This window comes from Zeus faber, assembly GCF_960531495.2.
Source record: "Zeus faber genome assembly, chromosome: 10".
In the NCBI taxonomy this organism is placed as follows: Eukaryota; Metazoa; Chordata; class Actinopteri; order Zeiformes; family Zeidae; genus Zeus; species Zeus faber.
Window position 1 is genome coordinate 2,764,111 of NC_137199.1, and position 19,324 is coordinate 2,783,434.

The 19,324-nt window shown below is 43.7% G+C and overlaps 1 protein-coding gene across 3 annotated transcripts in view; it reads left to right on the forward strand.

The window, feature by feature from the left end:
• LOC307236203 (centrosome and spindle pole-associated protein 1-like) overlaps positions 1–18,983 on the forward strand; it is a 52,400-nt gene extending 33,417 nt beyond the window's left edge. For 2 of the 3 annotated variants that reach the window (XM_080008537.1, XM_080008539.1), the window contains 11 exons: positions 1,569–1,715; positions 2,163–2,276; positions 6,215–6,281; positions 6,576–6,687; positions 9,623–9,762; positions 11,237–11,371; positions 11,927–11,967; positions 15,837–15,897; positions 16,078–16,187; positions 16,292–16,448; positions 18,613–18,983. In XM_080008537.1, the coding sequence (XP_079864663.1) occupies positions 1,569–1,715; positions 2,163–2,276; positions 6,215–6,281; positions 6,576–6,687; positions 9,623–9,762; positions 11,237–11,371; positions 11,927–11,967; positions 15,837–15,897; positions 16,078–16,187; positions 16,292–16,448; positions 18,613–18,809 (1,281 nt within the window). In that variant the 3' untranslated portion in view covers positions 18,810–18,983. The remainder of the gene's footprint in view (positions 1–1,568; positions 1,716–2,162; positions 2,277–6,214; positions 6,282–6,575; positions 6,688–9,622; positions 9,763–11,236; positions 11,372–11,926; positions 11,968–15,836; positions 15,898–16,077; positions 16,188–16,291; positions 16,449–18,612) is intronic. The other variant, XM_080008538.1, reaches the window with a different exon arrangement.
• The last annotated feature ends 341 nt before the right edge of the window (positions 18,984–19,324 follow it).

The window sequence follows — 19,324 nt, forward strand, 5'->3', positions numbered from 1 at the left end:
TCTTCAAGTTACTTTCTTCACAAGCCTGAAAATATCTCTGCTCACCATCCTCCTCCGTACCAGGTGAGCATGTTTTTAGTGAAATCACAGCAATCTGAGAGAAACAGGAGCCGTCTCACAGGAGAGCATGCGGAACAACTGTGCTTTCTGCACCATAACCTGGTGCTGTTAAATTGGGACTACTGAGGAGTTATTGGGGACGGGGACTTGGAGAGAAGGCTTACAATTTTAAATGAAGTTTTACTGGTTATTTATTTTTACTTTATTTATTCATTTTTACAGGAAAAAACCTGACATATTGTTTCTAAACAGTAAAAGGAACCTGTTTTGGGGAGCTATTTAGTTAATAATTTTTATCTATTAAAAAATATTTCAGTTCAGTTTACGAGAAATGCTGCTAGAAGCTCCCTGCACTTTATCTTTTAAAGTCGAAATGTTCTGTTTTCTCATATTGAACATATATTTAAACAAAGTTTAGTTGGAGTTTTAAACTGGAGTTTAGTTACTGTAGATTTTGACACGAACATATCGGTCTCCTTGATTACTTACTGTATAATCAGTATCGGTATCAGCCCTGATAAAACCTTATCTGCCGACCCCTATTCCCCTGAATAGTGCAGACCCTCCCACAGGGCGACAAAGTATACTAGCCCCTCCTCCCTTCAAGAGCGTAGGGCCTTGGGTTGCTGTGCTGGCTGTTGGAGGTGTAGCCGGGTTTGGCTGTTGGGGTGGCCTGGCTGCTGGATGGTCCCGGCGGTGGCTGCTGGTTGGAGCAGCTAGCTCTATGTGGTAACCCATGGTGGCTGCTGTGGCTGCTTCTCCCTCGGCCCACTGACAGACACCCTGGGTGCTGCCGCTGCCAATTGGGAGAGGACTTGTGCTGTGGCCGCCCGTTGACCTCCTGGTGGCTCAAGTGCTTCTTCCGTTGGCTCTTTGGTGTCCCTTCTCCGTGCCAGAGAGTCCCTGTTCAGGTACCACTGTGGCAGTTTTGCCTGCCACACGCCACCCAAGAAGTGTTTTTCAGGGCCCTCCGACACAGGGACACAGGCGATAGGGGTTGAAAACACACCAGTTTTATTATAGAGAGTGGGAAAGGTGGAACAAGCCTGGAGCAGATAAAAAATGTGTCATGGCGAAGTCCCCCCCTGTGTACTTTATATGGGGATGGAGGTTTTACCCCCATACCACATCTGTTGCTCGTTGATTACACTTACGAGCAACAGACATACAGCCACACTGATCTGGGCCCAATTCCCTAGACCCAAGACAGGTGTGGCTGCTTAAATCACACCACCCCCCCACCACAGACAGCTTGAGATAAGTACAAATTCGACACATCTAGACAACAATATCAATTGTTTTTTTTATACGGATATAATACATTTGAAATTACTTAAAATGAGAAAATTTTGAAAAGCCTGGCATTATAGGTGGAGCAATGTTTGTCAAAGACGCCAACTGCTTATCAATTAGCCAATGTGGGGGGACAGTGGCACTGGCATGACTTTTCAAACACAGACTTTCAAAGATTCATAAACCATTCTCTTCACCCCCCTTCTTTTGCTCAGCAAAAGGCCAAGAATGAGGAGCTGGTGCGGCTGGCAGAGGAGCGCAGGAAAGACGCGGAAAGGAAGAAGAAAAAGGAGGAGGAAGAGGAGGAGAATGCTGAGCTGCGCCGCCTCTACGAGAGGGAGAGGCAGGAGCGTCTGGAGCAGGTCAGTCCTCCTCTGTAACCCAGCCACACTGAGTGATTGTTTTCTTTTCCCAAACCATCTAAGATTTAACTGTTCCAGTCATATTTTATGGCCACGACACATTTGTAGCAGTAAATGTTAAGTTAGTGCCTCTGGGTTGGGTCTCTCAGTGGGACAGGATGTGATTAAAGGGTGGTATTTTGACATAGAAAGTTGGAGCAATGTCAAATATTTTCATCCCCCTCTGATGTAGCGTGGCTTAAATTGTAACTCAAATTCAGACTCCATAATGAACAGAAGATATTGTTTATATAAGGGATTGAAAGAAAAAATATATAGTGGATATAAGAGATTTTGGGAGGCTCTCTGACTGTTGGGTCCCTTTTATTTCGTCCTTCGATATAAAGCTTAGTACTGCCTGCTAAGAATCTTTAGGTGACGTGTGTTTTATCTGTGTGTTGTTCGCAGGGGCACAGAGAGCCCTCTCCCCCCATCCCCACTCTGCAGAGGAGACATGGACTACCTGGCTACGCGTCGAGACCACCAACTGTTGACAGCCGACGCTCCACTGACCGCCTGTCTGTAGGTCACACATGCAACATGCTCTCGGCAAACAAAGAGGTTGAAATTATTCCACAGGATTCCAGCGCAGATGTTCATGTATCATGTGTTTCTCAAAAATGCGGTGCCGGATTTTCACTTGTTTGCCAAGTAAACACCTAGGACACCTCAAACGGAATGGGCAGTTCTATTTCACATAGGCTCTGCCCTATAGCTTCGCCCTTATTGGCTTTCCTGGCGTTTAAGCGCGACCTGAGGAAAAAAATTCAATGTACCTACCAACCTACTTGTCGCCAGTGGATCACCATGTTGGCCGCTTTGTGTGCCTGGCTTCCCTCCACGCTAAACAAGGAGCCGACGATCGCAAGCTGAGTGAGACCACCCTCTGACTCACTTCTACCTCAATGAGAGCATGCTGCTGGAGGAGGCTTTCGCCTTGTATGGAGTAGGGGATGAGGAGCCGGAACAGGATCTGTCCCGTCCTTATGTTTTTGCCCACCAGGTGTAACCTCCACCTGCTCATCCATTGTAACCCAAATGGGTTACCCCATGGATGAGTATGAGGAGGCGGGTTCATCCAGAACCTCGCTTATCTCCCTGGCATTGGAGATTGGCACGACATTGGTACTGCATGGACCTCCAGCGCAATTCTCCAACTGTCCCAAACCCTGGCAGTATCGGCAGGCAGGGCAACTCGGCTCTTGGCTCCCAGTTGGTCTAATGTATCTCCTATTCCAAATAAAAATATGAAAAATGTCTATTTCAATAAACACAAATACATGTTCTATAGAGAGTGATCTGCCCTATCCACCGTGCCTCTCTTGAGCCACGCTGCAGATATACCAGAATACAGGGGTACTACAGACGACGGCCCAGGTTGGCCACCGTCTTGCCCTCACCCCTTCCTGCCGTGACGTCCTCAGTCACCTGGTGAGCTTCATCCCCTTTGGACAGAGCCCCCCTTGGGCAAGACAGGCACATCAGCTGTCTGTGGTGGCAAGGGCCAAGGTTGTTATGGGAAATTTCTTCTTCAATTTCTGATCCCCCCCCCTTTTCACAGGATCAGACAGACAGTGATGTCAAATCCTGCGGCAGCAGCTTATCAGAGGAGATAGCAGCACTATTAAGGAAGGGGAAAATATCAGTCGTTCAGCCAGCGATCAGTCAGACGGGCTTGGTTCCCTCATAGGCCAGGGGAATGAGAACAGTTCTGGATTTATGAGTTCTCAACAAACATATTGTAAAGAGACCATTCCGCATGCTGACTACACAGCTTCTACTGTGTTACATCATGCCAGGGGATTGGTTCACTCTATCTCAAGGATGCGTATTTTCATATACCCACCCTACCAGCACACAAGCAGATACTGTTCGGTTATTCCCTAGCACCAGACATTTTTTCCAGCCCATTTCAAAGGAGGGGTTTGAGAGTATTGTTTAATCTGGACGATTTTATTGTGCTGTCTCACTGTCCAGAGTTGGCGAGAACACAAATCAAGGGTTTTGCCATCAACTGGGAGAAGAACACTCCTCTTCTTAGACAGTGGATGGATTACCTGGATATTCATCTTGACTCTCTATCCATGAGAGCCCCTCATCAGAACGCTATCGTGGCAACAGTGAAACACTGCCACCCTCTGCGGGTAGTGACCATTATGCCCCTGTTAGGATTGATGTCAGTAGAACATGTAATAGTGCACAGGCTTTGCTTCGCCTGCGGCCAGTGATGGTTCATTCATGGGGTTTTTGGTGAGAAACCGGCGTTTCGCCACCCATCTGATTAAATGCTTCCAACAGGGAGCAAGACGCATCCGACCTCCATCACGTTCCCTCAACCCCTAAATGGGACTTGGCATTAGTACTGCGATGTCTCACAGGTGAGCGCTTTGAAGCGATTGACACAATCCCTTTCAAACAGCTGTCCGTCAAAACGGCGCTTCTGCTTACATCTGCAAAATGCATGGGAGAGCAGGCCGCCCTATCTGTGCATCCAAGCTGTTTTTTAAGTGGTGATCTGCCACCAAGGTGGCAGGTAGAAACAACTCAAGACAAACCACTCCATTGCTCATGCTGTATTCGTGCGCTGGATATACTGTGTATGTCCAGCGAACAGCGTCAATGAGGAGCACAACTCAGCTGTTTTTTCCTCACAGCGGGGCTACTATGTGAAAACCTCTGTTAAAACAGCGGCTTTCTCATTGGTTGTGCAAAGGCATCACACAAGCCTACATGGAAACTGGCGAAGTATTTTCACCTGGCATCAAGGCTCACTCTACTTTGTATGGCAGCCTCATGGGCTTCACCATGTCCTTTTGTCAGTGTGGTGTGGTTTGAGCGGCCACACCTGACCTGGATCTAGGTAATTAGGGACCCTGGATCAGAGTGGCTGCATACCTGTTGCTCGTTGGTTGGTCTAACGAGCAACAGGTGAAAACCCCCATCTCTACACACACTCAGGAGAGAGGAGCCCTGTCATGACCTGTGTACATCTGCTCCGGGGCGCTGTGCCGGAGGTCCCTGAGCACGTCACTTGGGTGGCGCGTGGTAGGCGAAACTGCCACAGTCAGATTTTATCTCCTGGATGTGTCTGGAAAATGTCTGTTTTCCTCTGTGTTCCGCACAGCGTCCCTCGTCTAGCCCCTACGCGGACTGGCATTACGCAGAATCCATGTGAACTGCTTATCCAAATAGGCAAATGAAGAATGACAGTCCCAGCGCATGACTGACTTAATCGCTGGTCCTGTTATATCACAGACCTTCCCTTTTGAGGTGAGTCACAATGCTACCATAACAAGTGGGATACTGCGTATGATTGAACGCTGTTACCACTGCTCCGTTATACATTGGAATTTATTATGCCCATCGTTTGGCAGGTTGTACCGGCAGAGCTATTGCCTTGTCTCATGACAGTAGGGTGTAGATTCAATTGGCTTCGCCTAATGCCAGTAAGAGTGACGCTAGAGGGCAGAGTCTTTGTGAAATAGAACGATAGTTAGCCTGCTCTGACTGAACTTCTATGGCTGTAGGCAAAGCCCTCTAGGTTTTCCTGCCCTGCTGTCTTCCTAGGGTCGCTGAAGATTCCTGGGGAACAGCCCTTTTGTAGTAACAGGTCACAGCTGATAGCCCGATGGGTACATTCAAGCCAATAAGGTCAAAGCTCGAGGGCTTTGCCTATGATCATAGAACTTGAGTTAGAGCAAGCTAACTATCATTTGGTTAAGTAATCAAGTCAGGCATGGGAATCTCAAACGATGTATGCACATCGCGTAATAACTACGAAACAGGAGCACAGGCCATGGTATACGCGTTCATTTTAACAATTTGATTGCACTCCCTCTCTTTATGAACAACGACTAAAACACATTAAGCACATTCCGATCAACAGGTATAGGGAATTGAGTTGTAACATGTGGTCATCACATTATTAACCAAAATGTATCAATTGGAACTTAAGTTAGGGAGTTGGGAATGTGTGCGATTTTCAAATCTATATTCTGAACGATCATTGCTGGCATGTTATAAATACACCTTTTCTTTTTTAATGAGCAAAACTGAATTCTACTGTAGTGTCTGTTGTACTGTAGTTCTAGTGTCGGCAGCTGTTGAGCAACTTGCCATTTCCAAGACTCCCAGTTTTCCAATGGGCAGTAGGTCTACAAACTTTCTCTCTGTCTTCTGTTCAAGGAGCGTTCTTTGTCTGGTTGTCACTTTTTTTTTTTTTTAATTAGTAAATTCGCTTTTCTTCTGTAAATGAGCAAAACAAATTTAATTCTACTGTAGTGTCTGTTGTACTGTCACCAGCTGCTTAGCAACTTGCCGTTTCCAAGGCTCAATGAAGCTTTATATTTTGTACGCAGAATTTTTACTGGTGTAAAACAGAATGCTGGAGAAATTGGCTAAATTCCAAGTTTGTTAATGGGCAGTAGAACTACAAACCTTCTCTCTGTCTTCTGTTCAAGGAGCGCTCTTTGTCTGGTCTTCAGTCACCCCCCGTCCCCGCCTGCAGGAACCAGCTACGTGCTGCAGGTACATACACTCACAGTGTATAGACACTTGTAATCCACACACACACACGCACACACACAATGATACCACCAGGCCTTGGATGTCATTTCGTATTGTGGATGGTAAACAGTTAGTTGCAATTGCTTGCTGGACAGAAGACGGCCTGTCTATGTTGTTTCCATGCTTTCCTGCTGCTTTATTTATTTTCCTACTTCCTCTGTCCAGAGAATCTGCATCAGTATTTACAATTTAAGCAATACCGGTACATTTCCTGTCATTGTGTGTGTTTCTGTGTATTGTGTGTCGTGCTTCAAGAGGATCAGCGCGACGTTTTCAGTGCGCTGTCGGCATTGCGTCGTCAGCTCCGCAGTGAGCAGCAGCGTGTGGAGGCCGAGTGGGAGGAACTGGACTCTCCACTGAGTGACCGGTAAAACTCCCAGAGCCAATCCATACTGTTGGCTAGTGATGAAGTTCAAGTTATGTTGTGTTGTTTGTCCACCATTAGAGAGCTTACTATTCTATCATAACCTGAACAATACAAACCACATGCAAAGTTGGCGTGATTGGTCCTGCCCTGTGGGAGTATTCCCTAAACCACGCTGGATTAAGGGGCGATAACCCATGATAGTGTCGGGTTCTTTAAATGGCCCTTGGATTTCAACCAGTCGAACTCAGTGGAGTCTGTATCAGATGGAGATAGAAGGTGCGTACACTCAATATTTGAAGGCTCAGCCAATCAGTAGAGCAGTTTAGTACAGAATCAATATGCCCACAGAGCAAGAATTACTGATGGATCAATATTTAAATAATGTTTAAACAAATATAATAAAAAAAGGGCAATGCTGCAGCTATTGATAAAGACAGAAAAGCAGCATGGCAAATCCAAACGCATAAATACATAATTTATAATATTGCAATAGCTGCCTTTCCCCTTAAACTGTTATATAGTAACTGTCTATAGTAAATTTTCTGCACATTCCATTTATATGAAATTGCGTTCCCTTAAAAGATAAAACTTTTTTTACTTTGTTTTAAGAAACTGATACAAAGCCTACAACTTGCATTTCAAACTCTTGATTTAAATTAAAATCATGTACTTTAAGAAGAAGACAAATTGTGGCAAATAAATGTTATTTGTTCATATTGTGCAGTTGCACACTTTGGTCAAGGTATGGTCAGTCCCACCTACTATGTAGCTGCAGAAATTAAGAGATTATTAAAACAAAAAATTACCTGAAATTGAGTTAACCTTGTGTGCCTCGCACTTTGGTGGTCAGGGAATATGATAAATACATTTCCAACTTCTGTAAAAACTACTGCTGATTTAAAAAGCGTAATCCAATGCATTTGCACCACAGTTAAGAGCTGGTTGCGGCCATGTAATTCTGCGTGTTAGTTTATATTGTAAGTTTATATTGTAAGTAGATTATGTTGACAGTGAATCTATACCTTTTTTAAAGATGTTATGTAAGTGTTCTGTCAATTTTATTTATATACAGTGGGGCAAAAAAGTATTTAGTCAGCCACCAATTGTGCATGTTCTCCCACTTAAAAAGATGAGAGAGGCCTGTTATTTTCATCATAGGTATACCTCAACTATGAGAGACAAAATGAGAATTTTTTTTTTGATTTTTAAAGAATTTATTTGCAAATTATGGTGGAAAATAAGTATTTGGTCAATAACAAAAGTTAATCTCAATACTTTGTTATATACCCTTTGTTTGCAATGACAGAGGTCAAATGTTTGTCTTCACAAGGTTTTCATACACTGTTGCTGGTATTTTGGCCCGTCTCCTCTAGAGCAATGATGTTTTGGGGCTGTCGCTAGGCGACAGGGACTTTTAACTCCCTCCAAAGATTTTCTATGAGGTTGAGATCTGGAGACTGGCTAGGCCACTCCAGGACCTTGAAATGCTTCTTACGAAGCCACTCCTTCGTTGCCCGGGCGGTGTGTTTGGGATCATTGTCATGCTGAAAGACCCAGCCACGTTTCATCTTCAATGCCCTTGCTGATGGAAGGAGGTTTTCAATCAAAATCTCATGATACATGGCCCCATTCATTCTTTCCTTTACACAGATCAGTCGTCCTGGTCCCTTTGCAGAAAAACAGCCCCAAAGCATGATGTTTCCACCCCCATGCTTCACAGTAGGTATGGTGTTCTTTGGATGCAACTCAGCTTTCTTTCTCCGCTAAACACGACAAGTTGAGTTTTTACCAAAAAGTTCTATTTTGGTTTCATCTGACCATATGACATTCTCCCAATCCTCTTCTGGATCATCCAAATGCTCTCTAGCAAACTTCAGACGGGCCTGGACATGTACTGGCTTAAGCAGGGGGACACGTCTGGCACTGCAGGATTTGAGTCCCTGGCGGCGTAGTGTGTTACTGATGGTAGCCTTTGTTACTTTGGTCCCAGCTCTCTGCAGGTCATTCACTAGGTCCCCCCGTGTGGTTCTGGGATGTTTGCTCACCGTTCTTGTGATCATTTTGACCCCACGGGGTGAGATCCTGCGTGGAGCCGCAGATCGAGGGAGATTATCAGTGGTCTTGTATGTCTTCCATTTTCTAATAATTGCTCCCACAGTTGATTTCTTTACAACAAGCTGCTTACCTATGCAGATTCAGTCTTCCCAGCCTGGTGCAGGTCTATAATTTTGTTTCTGGTGTCCTTTGACAGCTCTTTGGTCTTGGCCATAGTGGAGTTTGGAGTGTGACTGTTTGAGGTTGTGGACAGGTGTCTTTTATACTGATAATGACTTCAAACAGGTGCCATTAATACAGGTAACGGGTGGAGGACAGAGGAGCCTCTTAAAGAAAAAGTTACACGTCTGTGAAAGCCAGAAATCTTGCTTGTTTTGTAGGTGACCAAATACTTATTTTACCGAGGAATTTACCAATTAATTCATTAAAAATCCTACAATGTGATTTTCTGATTCTTTCCCCCCATTCTGTCTCTCATAGTCGAAGTGAACCTATGATGAAAATTACAGGCCTCTCTCATCTTTTTAAGTGGGAGAACTTGCACAATTGGTGGCTGACTAAATACTTTTTTGCCCCACTGTATATATACTGTGTGTGTGTGTGTGTGTGTGTGTGTGTGTGTGTGTGTGTGTATATATATATATATATATAAAATCTCAGTTCACATTTTATTTCATTATTATTTTTTCACAAACTGAAATGACTGTGAAATGGCAAACACATACAGAGGAGCTGAGAATCAGTCTAGTTTTTTATATTGACAGCTAACTTGAAAATCATGGCTCTTCCTCCTGGTAATTAATCATGACCGTACCCGGTCCCTGTCCCCCCACCCAAGCTGTAGTTTACTCATGGTCTTGGGGTTCTCCCACACATTCAGACACCAAAAGCCCCCCCCAGTGGACGTGTTTGACATGGCTCGTTTGCGGCTCCCGGTTCCAGTCCGGAGGCCCCGGTTCAGGAACATGGAGCCCAACAACCTGCTCCGGATCCACGACTCCCTGCAGCTCAAGTACGGCGGTAAGAGCCAAGTGATTTTCAGAGAATCCTATTAAAAAATAATAATAATTCAATTGCCAAACTGCCTTAAATGTAGAGATGCACCAATCCACTGTTTTTCAGTTCCGATCCGATTCTGATCCGTATGTGCTGATTCTAATTCCAATACCAGAGCCCTTTTTTCTTATTGTTGTTTAAGGCTGCAGCTATTCCTGTATAATTCTTTATTATTTTTAATATTCAAATATATTCTAATTTTTAATGCTCAAATTTAGTATTGGTGGCAAATGCCCCGGTGGTTGTTGTTAACCTCTGCAATAGAGGACATTCCGTCCGTGATGATCAGATTTATTTCCACTTTAATCGCCACATCTGTGGTTTTACTGGACAAAGGTGCGCTCTCCCTTGTACACACAGTGAAACGCCGGAGGAGAGGGAGACACACCGGTGCGCTTGTGCATCTCGAACATTGCGAGATGCGAACGTTAGTTAATTAATGGCTTTTATAATCAATTATTTATAAATAAAAATACAAATACGAATGGCAATTTCAGCATTTCAACAATAGTGTTTTATTTGTTTTTTTTATAATATTCAAATTCTATTCGAATATCTTTCCTCCAACCCTTCAACACATCTGAATGGACGCTGTGCAGGGACTGTCTACTGTCTGCCAAACCCTTTTCGTGCATTGCGCTTTACAGGTTAATTATATGCCGAGTTGAATTCTTGAGGAGGCAGACCATTAAATTAGCAAAATAAAACAGCAGGTTCATGGTTCAGCATAAGCTATGGAATGGAATTTGGATTGGTATGTGGATCGGCAGCATCATTCCGATATCCAATGAGGGAATGACGTCAGTATCAGCACCTGATATTGGATCGGATCGATCCTATCTCTGCTTAAAGCTCACTTAATTAATTTGCTCATGCTCATACAAGAGTCTGTTTCAGTACCTACGGCTCCTTTCAGCACTTACGTTTTCCAAACTGAAGATAATACTTTTTAGATCCAGTGAAGGATGCGCTTATGCTAATGATTATTTCTGAGACCGACTTGGATCATGTTTTGGGAACCAGCCTTTTTGTGTTTTACTTCTCTGCATGTGGCCCAGCATGTTAAATTAGGTTAGAAGAACCTTATTTGTCTCCCTGGGAACATTAGGTTATTGCCACAGCCAAGATTTTATACAGCAAAGAACACATTTACATATAAATGGCAATAACAGCATACGGTGGTAAACATTATGTACCGAAGTAACTTGACGAACAATCACCACACAACAGACACACACACACACACACACACACACACACACACATGAATGTGTTTTTTAATGATATTCGGAAGGGCAACCTTTGAATTAAGGGTGGTGGGGGGGGTCAAATAACCTATTTATTTTTTTGAGAATTCACAGCACATTACTCTTTCTAAGGTAGGCTGCAGTAGATTGGAGACAACTTTTCAACGTTGGCTCTTCTGTTTGTGTGTCAGATGTTGAGTCCAGGGCAGGCTCCAGTGAGGTTCCCAGAGTGGTGGAGGAGGAGGGAGGTGCAGCCGGCCGGCGGAGGCAGAACTACAGAGACCAGCCTCACCATTGCTCCAGCAGCCAGCGGACGGCTCAATGCGGTTGGAACCAAACTCTTTTTTTAGGCACAAGATTTTACCCGAATAAAAGATGTGCTCGTCCATTTTAGAACCAAGCACATATCCAGGTCCAGTATTCCTGACAAATCCGAACGGGGTGTTTAAATAATATATATAAAAAAAAGAGGCTGTAACCCGAAAACAATTCCAGGGATCCAATAAAACATTTAATTAGCAACAAGGCAGAACCAACTAGGCAATAAATCTGGCTCAACCAAGAACCAAATTAGACCAGGAAGTGAGATCTCAAATACTGATTTGACTGCCCCCCCCCTTTTATGAATAGAATGCTGCTGCCTCAAAGGATAACATGACCCAGAATGAAAAATAATGCATAATAAACGCATACCAAAAAGAGGTCAATAAATCACTCAAGAAATGCTCAATAGCGCCCCCCACACCCACTAAAATAACACCACGAAATCACAGAAAGTGAGGCCCATTCAACGAGATTCCCTGTGTTGTTAACTCCATCCATCTACCTGACTCAAAAGACGTCACTGAACACTAAAGAAGTGCTTTATGTGTTGTTTCCAGAATATCCGGACCTGTCCCCGCCGCAGCAGAGCCACTACCTGGTGAGTTCACAAGCAACAATTTGTGAATTACATCACATAGTCCAAAATTTGAATTGCCATCTTCTTGTGACTGCCTTTTGTTTTAGCTTCCCAGAATAGTTGCAGAAGGCATTTTGGCCACTAAACACACATAATTTTATGAAAATACGCAAAACATGAAATACACATGTTGGAAACCTAAAACTAAGTGGCAAGTAATGCTTTATCAAAAGACAGTATTTGAACCCAGTATTTACACTATCCAAGCGCATTATAGAGCAATATGACTGAATATTTCACTCAACATGCCTTTTCAGCCTTTAAATGGGCTAAAAATGCCTTTTTGGCCAAGTGCACACACTTTTATAACACTTCAGAATTGCTTTGACCAAAGCCAAGGCACATAACACCCACAGCTTTCTTTGACTCCCTGTACCACTTTCATGCTGTTGGCAATGCATTCATAGGAATTGAATGAAGTTCTATTGAAAAGAGAATTGGACAAATAACTTGAAATTAATTTTCATACTTAGAATCTTAGACGCTTAATGTCTAGTAGCCCTGCAACTAACAACTATTTTGATAATTGATTAATTTGCTGATTATTTCTTGGATTAATTGGATAAAACACAAACAATTTGTATTTCCATAATTTTATTCAAAAAACAACTATACAACATGTGCAAAAGATATATGCTTACAAAATTGTTTGTTTTTTTACGTTTGAACTTGAACGGACTCGAGCAGCAAAAATAATAATAAATTATAAATAACTAAAAATAAAAATGTAAAACACAAACTAGGCGTTAACAGGCTTTGCTACATCCAATAGCTTTAACAACAGTCCACGGACAATGGAGTTAGATTGTTTCTGCTTCTCGCTCTCTCTCACACACATGCACTATTTTTCACTCTTTCATTCACAATAAATAAAACTCAATACATGCCTTGTCTTGCTTATGTAAAGGCTAGTAGCCCAAAGACTAAGTATAGACAAGACACATTTTCTTTATAATATATAACAGATATGCTCCAAACAATGCAATTTGTCCTAGCTCAATCCTTACAGTACTGAAATGTTGCTAGGCTAACGAGAAGAACTACTTGCTGTGAGACAAACTATTCCTCACTTCGAAACGCAATGCACGCCATGGGTCTAAACTTTTTTAATTAATGAAAATTTCAAGGTTCAAGAGGTTTATTCGTCACATACATATACATACTTTCATACATATATGCAGTGAAATGTAATGCACCGCACCCGTGTGTCCTCGGGAAAGATTTCTTTCTAATAGACCAACTAACTGATTCCTAAAACGTAATACAGTAAGTTGAATACTTATGGAATAAAATAAAAATATATAGAATAATATAAATTAAAATAAATGGAATAGATAAAGGGAATATGCTTATGTATATGGAATAGGCAATTATGTATATAGAGATATGTGCATTAAAGTGGCATGTGAATGAAGTGAGGTAGTGTTTGTGGGATAATACAGCACAGTATACAACAGTACGGCGCAGCAATACGGCATCACCGAACAACCCTGAACAGTGACACAGTATGCGGTACAGTACGCTACATACAGTACAGTAAGGTAGTGGAGCCTATGTGTGTGGCTCAGTGAGGACCCCTGGTGAGGTCAGCATTGACTGTTCTAATGGCTTGCGGGTAAAAACTCAGTCTCAGTCTCTCTGTTCTCGCTGTGTGACTGCGGAGGCGCTTGCCTGACCTTAGCAGCTGGAACAGTCCATTGTTGGGGTGGTGAGGATCCTTCATGATCCTGCGGGCTCTGCTACTACACCTCCTGGTGTATAAGTCCTGCGAGGAGGGGGGGCGGGTAGTTCCAGTGTTACGTTCAGCTGAACGCACCACCCTCTGCAGGGCCCGCCTGTCCTGAGCAGTACAGTCCCAAACCAGGCAATGATGTTGCCTGTCAGGATGCTCTCCACCGCTCCACAGTAGAAGGACTTGAGGATCCTCACCGAGACCCGGAATTTGAGGCCTGAGGTGGGAAAGACACTGCCTCGCCTTTCTCAGAGTGTCTGTTTGTTAAGTCCAGGTTCCTCTGATGTGGACTCCCAGGTACTTGAAGCTGCTCACCCTGTCAACATTAAGTCCCATTAATCACCAAGGGCGTGTGCGTCCTCGATTGTAATCCTCGCCTAAAGTCCACAATCAGCTCCTTAGTTTTGCTGACGTTCAGGTGTAGGCTGTTGTCCTGGCACCAGAGTGACAGGTCAGCCACCTCCTCGCGGTAGGCCTTCTCGTCACAGTCGGTGATCAGGCCCACGACAATGGTGTCGTCAGCAAACTTGATGATGGTGTTGGAGCTGGACCTGGCCACACAGTCATGTGTGTACAGGGAGTACAGTAGGGGGCTGAGGACGCAACCCTGGGAGTATCCTGTATTCAGGGTGAGGGAGCTGGACATGTGCTTCCCCACCCTAACCGGCTGGGCTGAGAGGAAGTCCAGGATCCAGGCACACAGTGGAGTATTCAGTCCGAGCTCCTTCAGCTTGACAGCCAGTCTGGTGGGGACTATGGTGTTGAAAGGTGCGTGAGTGTGGTGTGCAGTACCTGGGAGACCGCGTCATCTGTGGATCTGTTCTGCCGGTACGCAAACTGCAACGGGTCCAAGGTGCAGGGGAGGGAGGCGCAGATATAATCCTCGATCAGCCTCTCGAAACACTTCATGACCACCGAGGTGAGGGCCACCGGACGGTAGTCATTTAGGTAGGCGAGGCGATCTTTGGGACAGGAACGACGGTGGACCTCTTGAAGCAGGACGGGACCACTGATTCAGCCAGGGAGATGTTGAATATTGTAGTGAACACCGGAGCTAGCTGGTTAGCACAGGTCTTCAGTACTCGCCCAGATATGCCGTCTGGGCCCGCAGCTTTCCTGGTGTTCACCCGCCTCAGAGCGTTCCTGACCTTGTGCACGGACACTGAGAGTGCACACTCATCCCCAGCGGTGTAACTCCAATTAGCCGGCGAGCTAGCGGTGCTGTTGCCAGACTCAAACCGCGCAAGGAGTTCAGTTGGTTGGCTAGGGAGGCGTCCACACTCGTGGCTGGGGAGAAGCTGCTCTTGTAGTTTGCGATCGTCCGCAGCCCCTGCCACAAGTGTCTGGTGTCCCCCACATCTGTAGCTCCACAGTCTCTCTGTACGCCTGTTAGGGTCCTTCACCGACAGGACGCAACAGTTCCTTGTGTCTCATTGGAATTTAATCTTGCTCGAAGTTCATCCATCTTGTTCTCCAGGGACTGAATGTTGGCAAGAAGGACGCTTGGCAGAGGTGGACGGTAAGGTTGCGTCCTCATTCTGACCCGAATGCCGCCTTGTTTACCTCAGTGCTTCCTCCGTGGGCCCAATCGTGGACCAGCAGCTCCGTTTTTGTTGTTGTTGTTGTTGAGCGTCTTCCCGCGTAGGATTTCCACCGGCCACTCTGCTTCCATGGATAAAAAGTCGCAAAGTTGTTCGTTTAGGGAAGTTTTTATATCCATGATTGCATCGCGGTCGTAAGAGGTAACTGACGACGCTTGTTTGGCGGACATTATGATAAAAACGGGAAAAAACACTAAAATGTGCAGAAGTCGACCGGCGTGCCGGGCCACTATCGCCACTTCACAAGTTTTGTAGTCACAGCAGTTGTTTTTTCCCCCTTGCTGCCCCTGTCACAATATTTATCTATTCTTATAGTTAATTTGCCTATATGACCCATTTTGCCTATCGTAATTCTGGAAAATTATCTTATGCAATGCATCACAATCATTTCAATCAAGTCCCTCTGTGCTCATTTGCTTTGAAAGCTGTTTGATCAACTATCAGATCGGTTCAAGTGGCATGAATGTCAAATTACTTATTTGTGTTTTTTCTTTCAGAGGTGTGCCAAGGGGGATTCACCCAGAGACTCTCTGTTGGAGTCAGAAAGCGCTTTTATTGGTAAAACTGCACTGATGAAGCCATTTGTGGGGGCTACGGGGGCTTAATTTTGTTTTTATTTGATCTACTGTTGAGAACATGGCACAAAATGGTATTTCCGGTCTGCCGTATTTCTCGATGTAGCGCTGGTGATCATTTAGTGTTCCGAACTCACTGTCTTTCTTTTTGCTGGATTGCTAGACCCGCTTGGAGACTTGTACCCAGTACCCACCACCCCAAAGCAGCAGGAGAGTCCCCTACAGTCGGCCAGGGAGAGGAGGCGACAGGCCAGGAAAACACGCCAACCACAGGTAACTACCCTTGTAAAGATGATTATCAACGCTGTGTTGTTGACGGTCGGCTTTTTTGAAAACATTTTGAGACAGTTTTGTTTGTGTTTCTCTTGATTGGTTAGTATCTGGTTGCTGTTGGGGATCCAATTGGTCAACCGGATAGCTACTCCCTCCAATCAGGAAGCAGTGTGAACCAGGAGGGGGAGGAAGGCAGAAAGAGGAGGGAGCAGAGCATGACAGGAAGACTGCTTTCTTATAGTCAACATGGTAACAAAGCTGGTGTGTTAATTTTCCCTGCTCCGCTGTTGCTGTAATTTGAGGATGAAGAAAAAACCCAATTATTTTCCACCTGAAAATTGGAAATCCAAACAGTAATTTGAACAGGTTTCAAAGGTCCAAACCAACAACAAGTCACATTGAGAAAATGTTAATGTAAGGTACAAAGAAATCATTCTGAGGGACACAACAATTTAAAAGGAATTCCGCTGCAAAGAAACATTAAACTCATTTAACAGATAACGGAACAGAATTAATTTTATTCGGCAGGAACATTTACATAAACGATGAATTTGTTATGGTGAGGTTTGGTGTGTTACACTGCAGACCATTAGCATTAAAAAATACCAAAAAAGCTTAACAGTCCAAAAAAATGGAGAATAATAAAATAATAGTGCAATACAATAATTGAATAAAGTGAAAAGTTAAAATATTTAACTGTCAATTATATACAAATATGATAACAATAAATAATGCAAAAGATAATTAGTCAGATATATAACGATAGAGGGATACTTATCTCCTGTTGTTGCTGGCAACACAATTTCTGTTAAGAACTAGTGGCTAATAGCAATCTACACAGAGGTAGATATCAGTATCATATTTCCCAACCGCCAAAGTCAACTGAATGTAAAGGCCTATGCTAAATGCTAATCTGTGTTTTGGCATCTGAATGTTTCTGACACAAAGCTTGGCAATCTAATGGTTTGCTCAAGCTCTGCAGGGTGGTACCTGTAATGTTAACAACTGGAGGGTTTTCTAGGGCTGGGCAGTCTATCAATAGAATATCGATATTGTGATATGAGACAAGCTATCGTCTGGGTCTGGTGATTTTGGTTCTCGTGTACAATAAAGTCATGTGATTTCCTGAAGTTCATAGACTGTTTCAGCTGTTCTAATCAATGCTTGGTTATAATAATATTAATAATGTTAGCATTACTTATGATTGTTTCTAAAATATGCCTTGCGTGAATGTTATGGAAGTGCCAATAGTCATCCCTAAAATATTGTAAATGGTGTGCGTAAAAAATAATTGTGATGTTAAATTTTGCCATTGTTGCCCAGCCCTTCTTCTGTGCTAATACATCTACATGCAGACAGTCGCCCAATTACTGTGACTTGGTGGATTTTCAGGGTGCTGAGTAGGAGGTTTTGCCGTTCAGTGTTTACATGGTTTAAAGCAGCCAATAACGGTTTACAAGGATTTATTTCCTTTTCACTGACTGGCAATTTCCAGAACAGAGAACAAAAATGTCACAGTATTTAGTCAGAGCGCTCTGGTGCCCTTACTATATATGATAATGCAATCTGTGTCTTGAGAAGGAAGATGCTGTGTTCAAGGTTATCTTTACCTGTGTGAAGTGCTCGTCTTGATTCCTTCACATGACCTTGCATCCTCGTCGAGAACGAATTCCTCAAATTGGTTTATTTTAGTCCATTTACGATATTTGTCGTGCTTGAATAACCACGTGCCTTTGTTTCCAGCTTCCACATTCGCGGGTTGATTTCTTGAGAGTTTATAATGCCGGTGTGTAATGCCCCATGTCAAAGTCAACCCCGATTCGCTCAGAAAATGATGGCTACTTTGAAACAAAGTGCAGTTGGGAAAATTGTATAATGCATTTTTCTCCCTATATTTTCTGTATTCCTATATTCTCCCTATATTTCTTAAATATATATTTTTTTTACTCTCCCTCCATAACGCAAAAACGATTTTAAACACTCACATAAGCATTCCAGGCCATAGGGGGCGATAATATCTCCTAAAACTTGATGTTAAACACCACAGAAGAACATTAGGAGCATGCAGACTGAGCTTTCTCTTGATCAGCACGACCATAATAATCATACCCAATACCTTGCGGGCACAATTCCTAAAATGGGAGAGACTTTTAATGGAGACACCGCGGACAACACAAAGGTGGTTGGCTGTCACTTGTATGTTCCAAATGCGCGCGCGAATGTGAAAGTTGAGGTCAGAACATCAGCGTTTTCAAGAAGCTCCGTTTTACCTGAGCTTTGATTTATCTCCACCCTGGAAGGCATTTTCCAAAAGATTTGTTTCCAGTGACCTAAAACGCAGTTTTCGCGTGACTGGGAGGCCAAAACACAAAATACTACATTTTCAAAAAATATCCATAATCGTAAAATAACCTATTCTCTCCAGGTGAAACGCACCTGTCATCTGCTGACGATGACGGCGATGATGATGAAGAGGAAAAGGAAGAGTACTATGCCTCGATGCTGATTTCCCCTCGGAGGGCCAACCGCCTCAGGTCCATGGGAATTGTCGCCGAGGGGTATCCATGGAAACGGTCAGGCAAGGTGGATGGGCTGAAACGTTTGACCAGCCATCGCCCGTGACTGGGGTAGCGACCGGGGGGCGCCAGACCCTGCCCTCTGAGACTAGATCCCAATGCCTGCTGGAGTAGTGTATAGGAAAAATAATGTGACTCATTTGCAGTTTTGTTTTGTTATTTAATTGCTCTCGTTAGTTTGGTACTTGATAAAAGTACCAAATTGTCAGTGATAATGTAAGCCTCTTCCATTAGGCGTTTTTGTCCTATTCATATTTTCAATAAATTTTATTTTAATTGAAGGCCCGTGTGCTTCTGTTCTCCGATCCGTCCTTGATGCTCAGTGATGCAATTTAGAGAGGCGAAAAAGTCACGTAAACAGTGCCTTTTTTCCAACATGAAATTCAATGCATTGCCACGCCCATATTGTGACGAAAACAAAATATTTTTAATGGTGAAGGTATCTTGGAGACACTCACCAAGTTTTAACAGTAGTAGTTGAAGTAGATCTGATAAATGGCCTCAGAGGAGTTTGAGAAAGTAAAAAGCAAGAAAATTATCAAAAAGTGACTAAAATTGCAC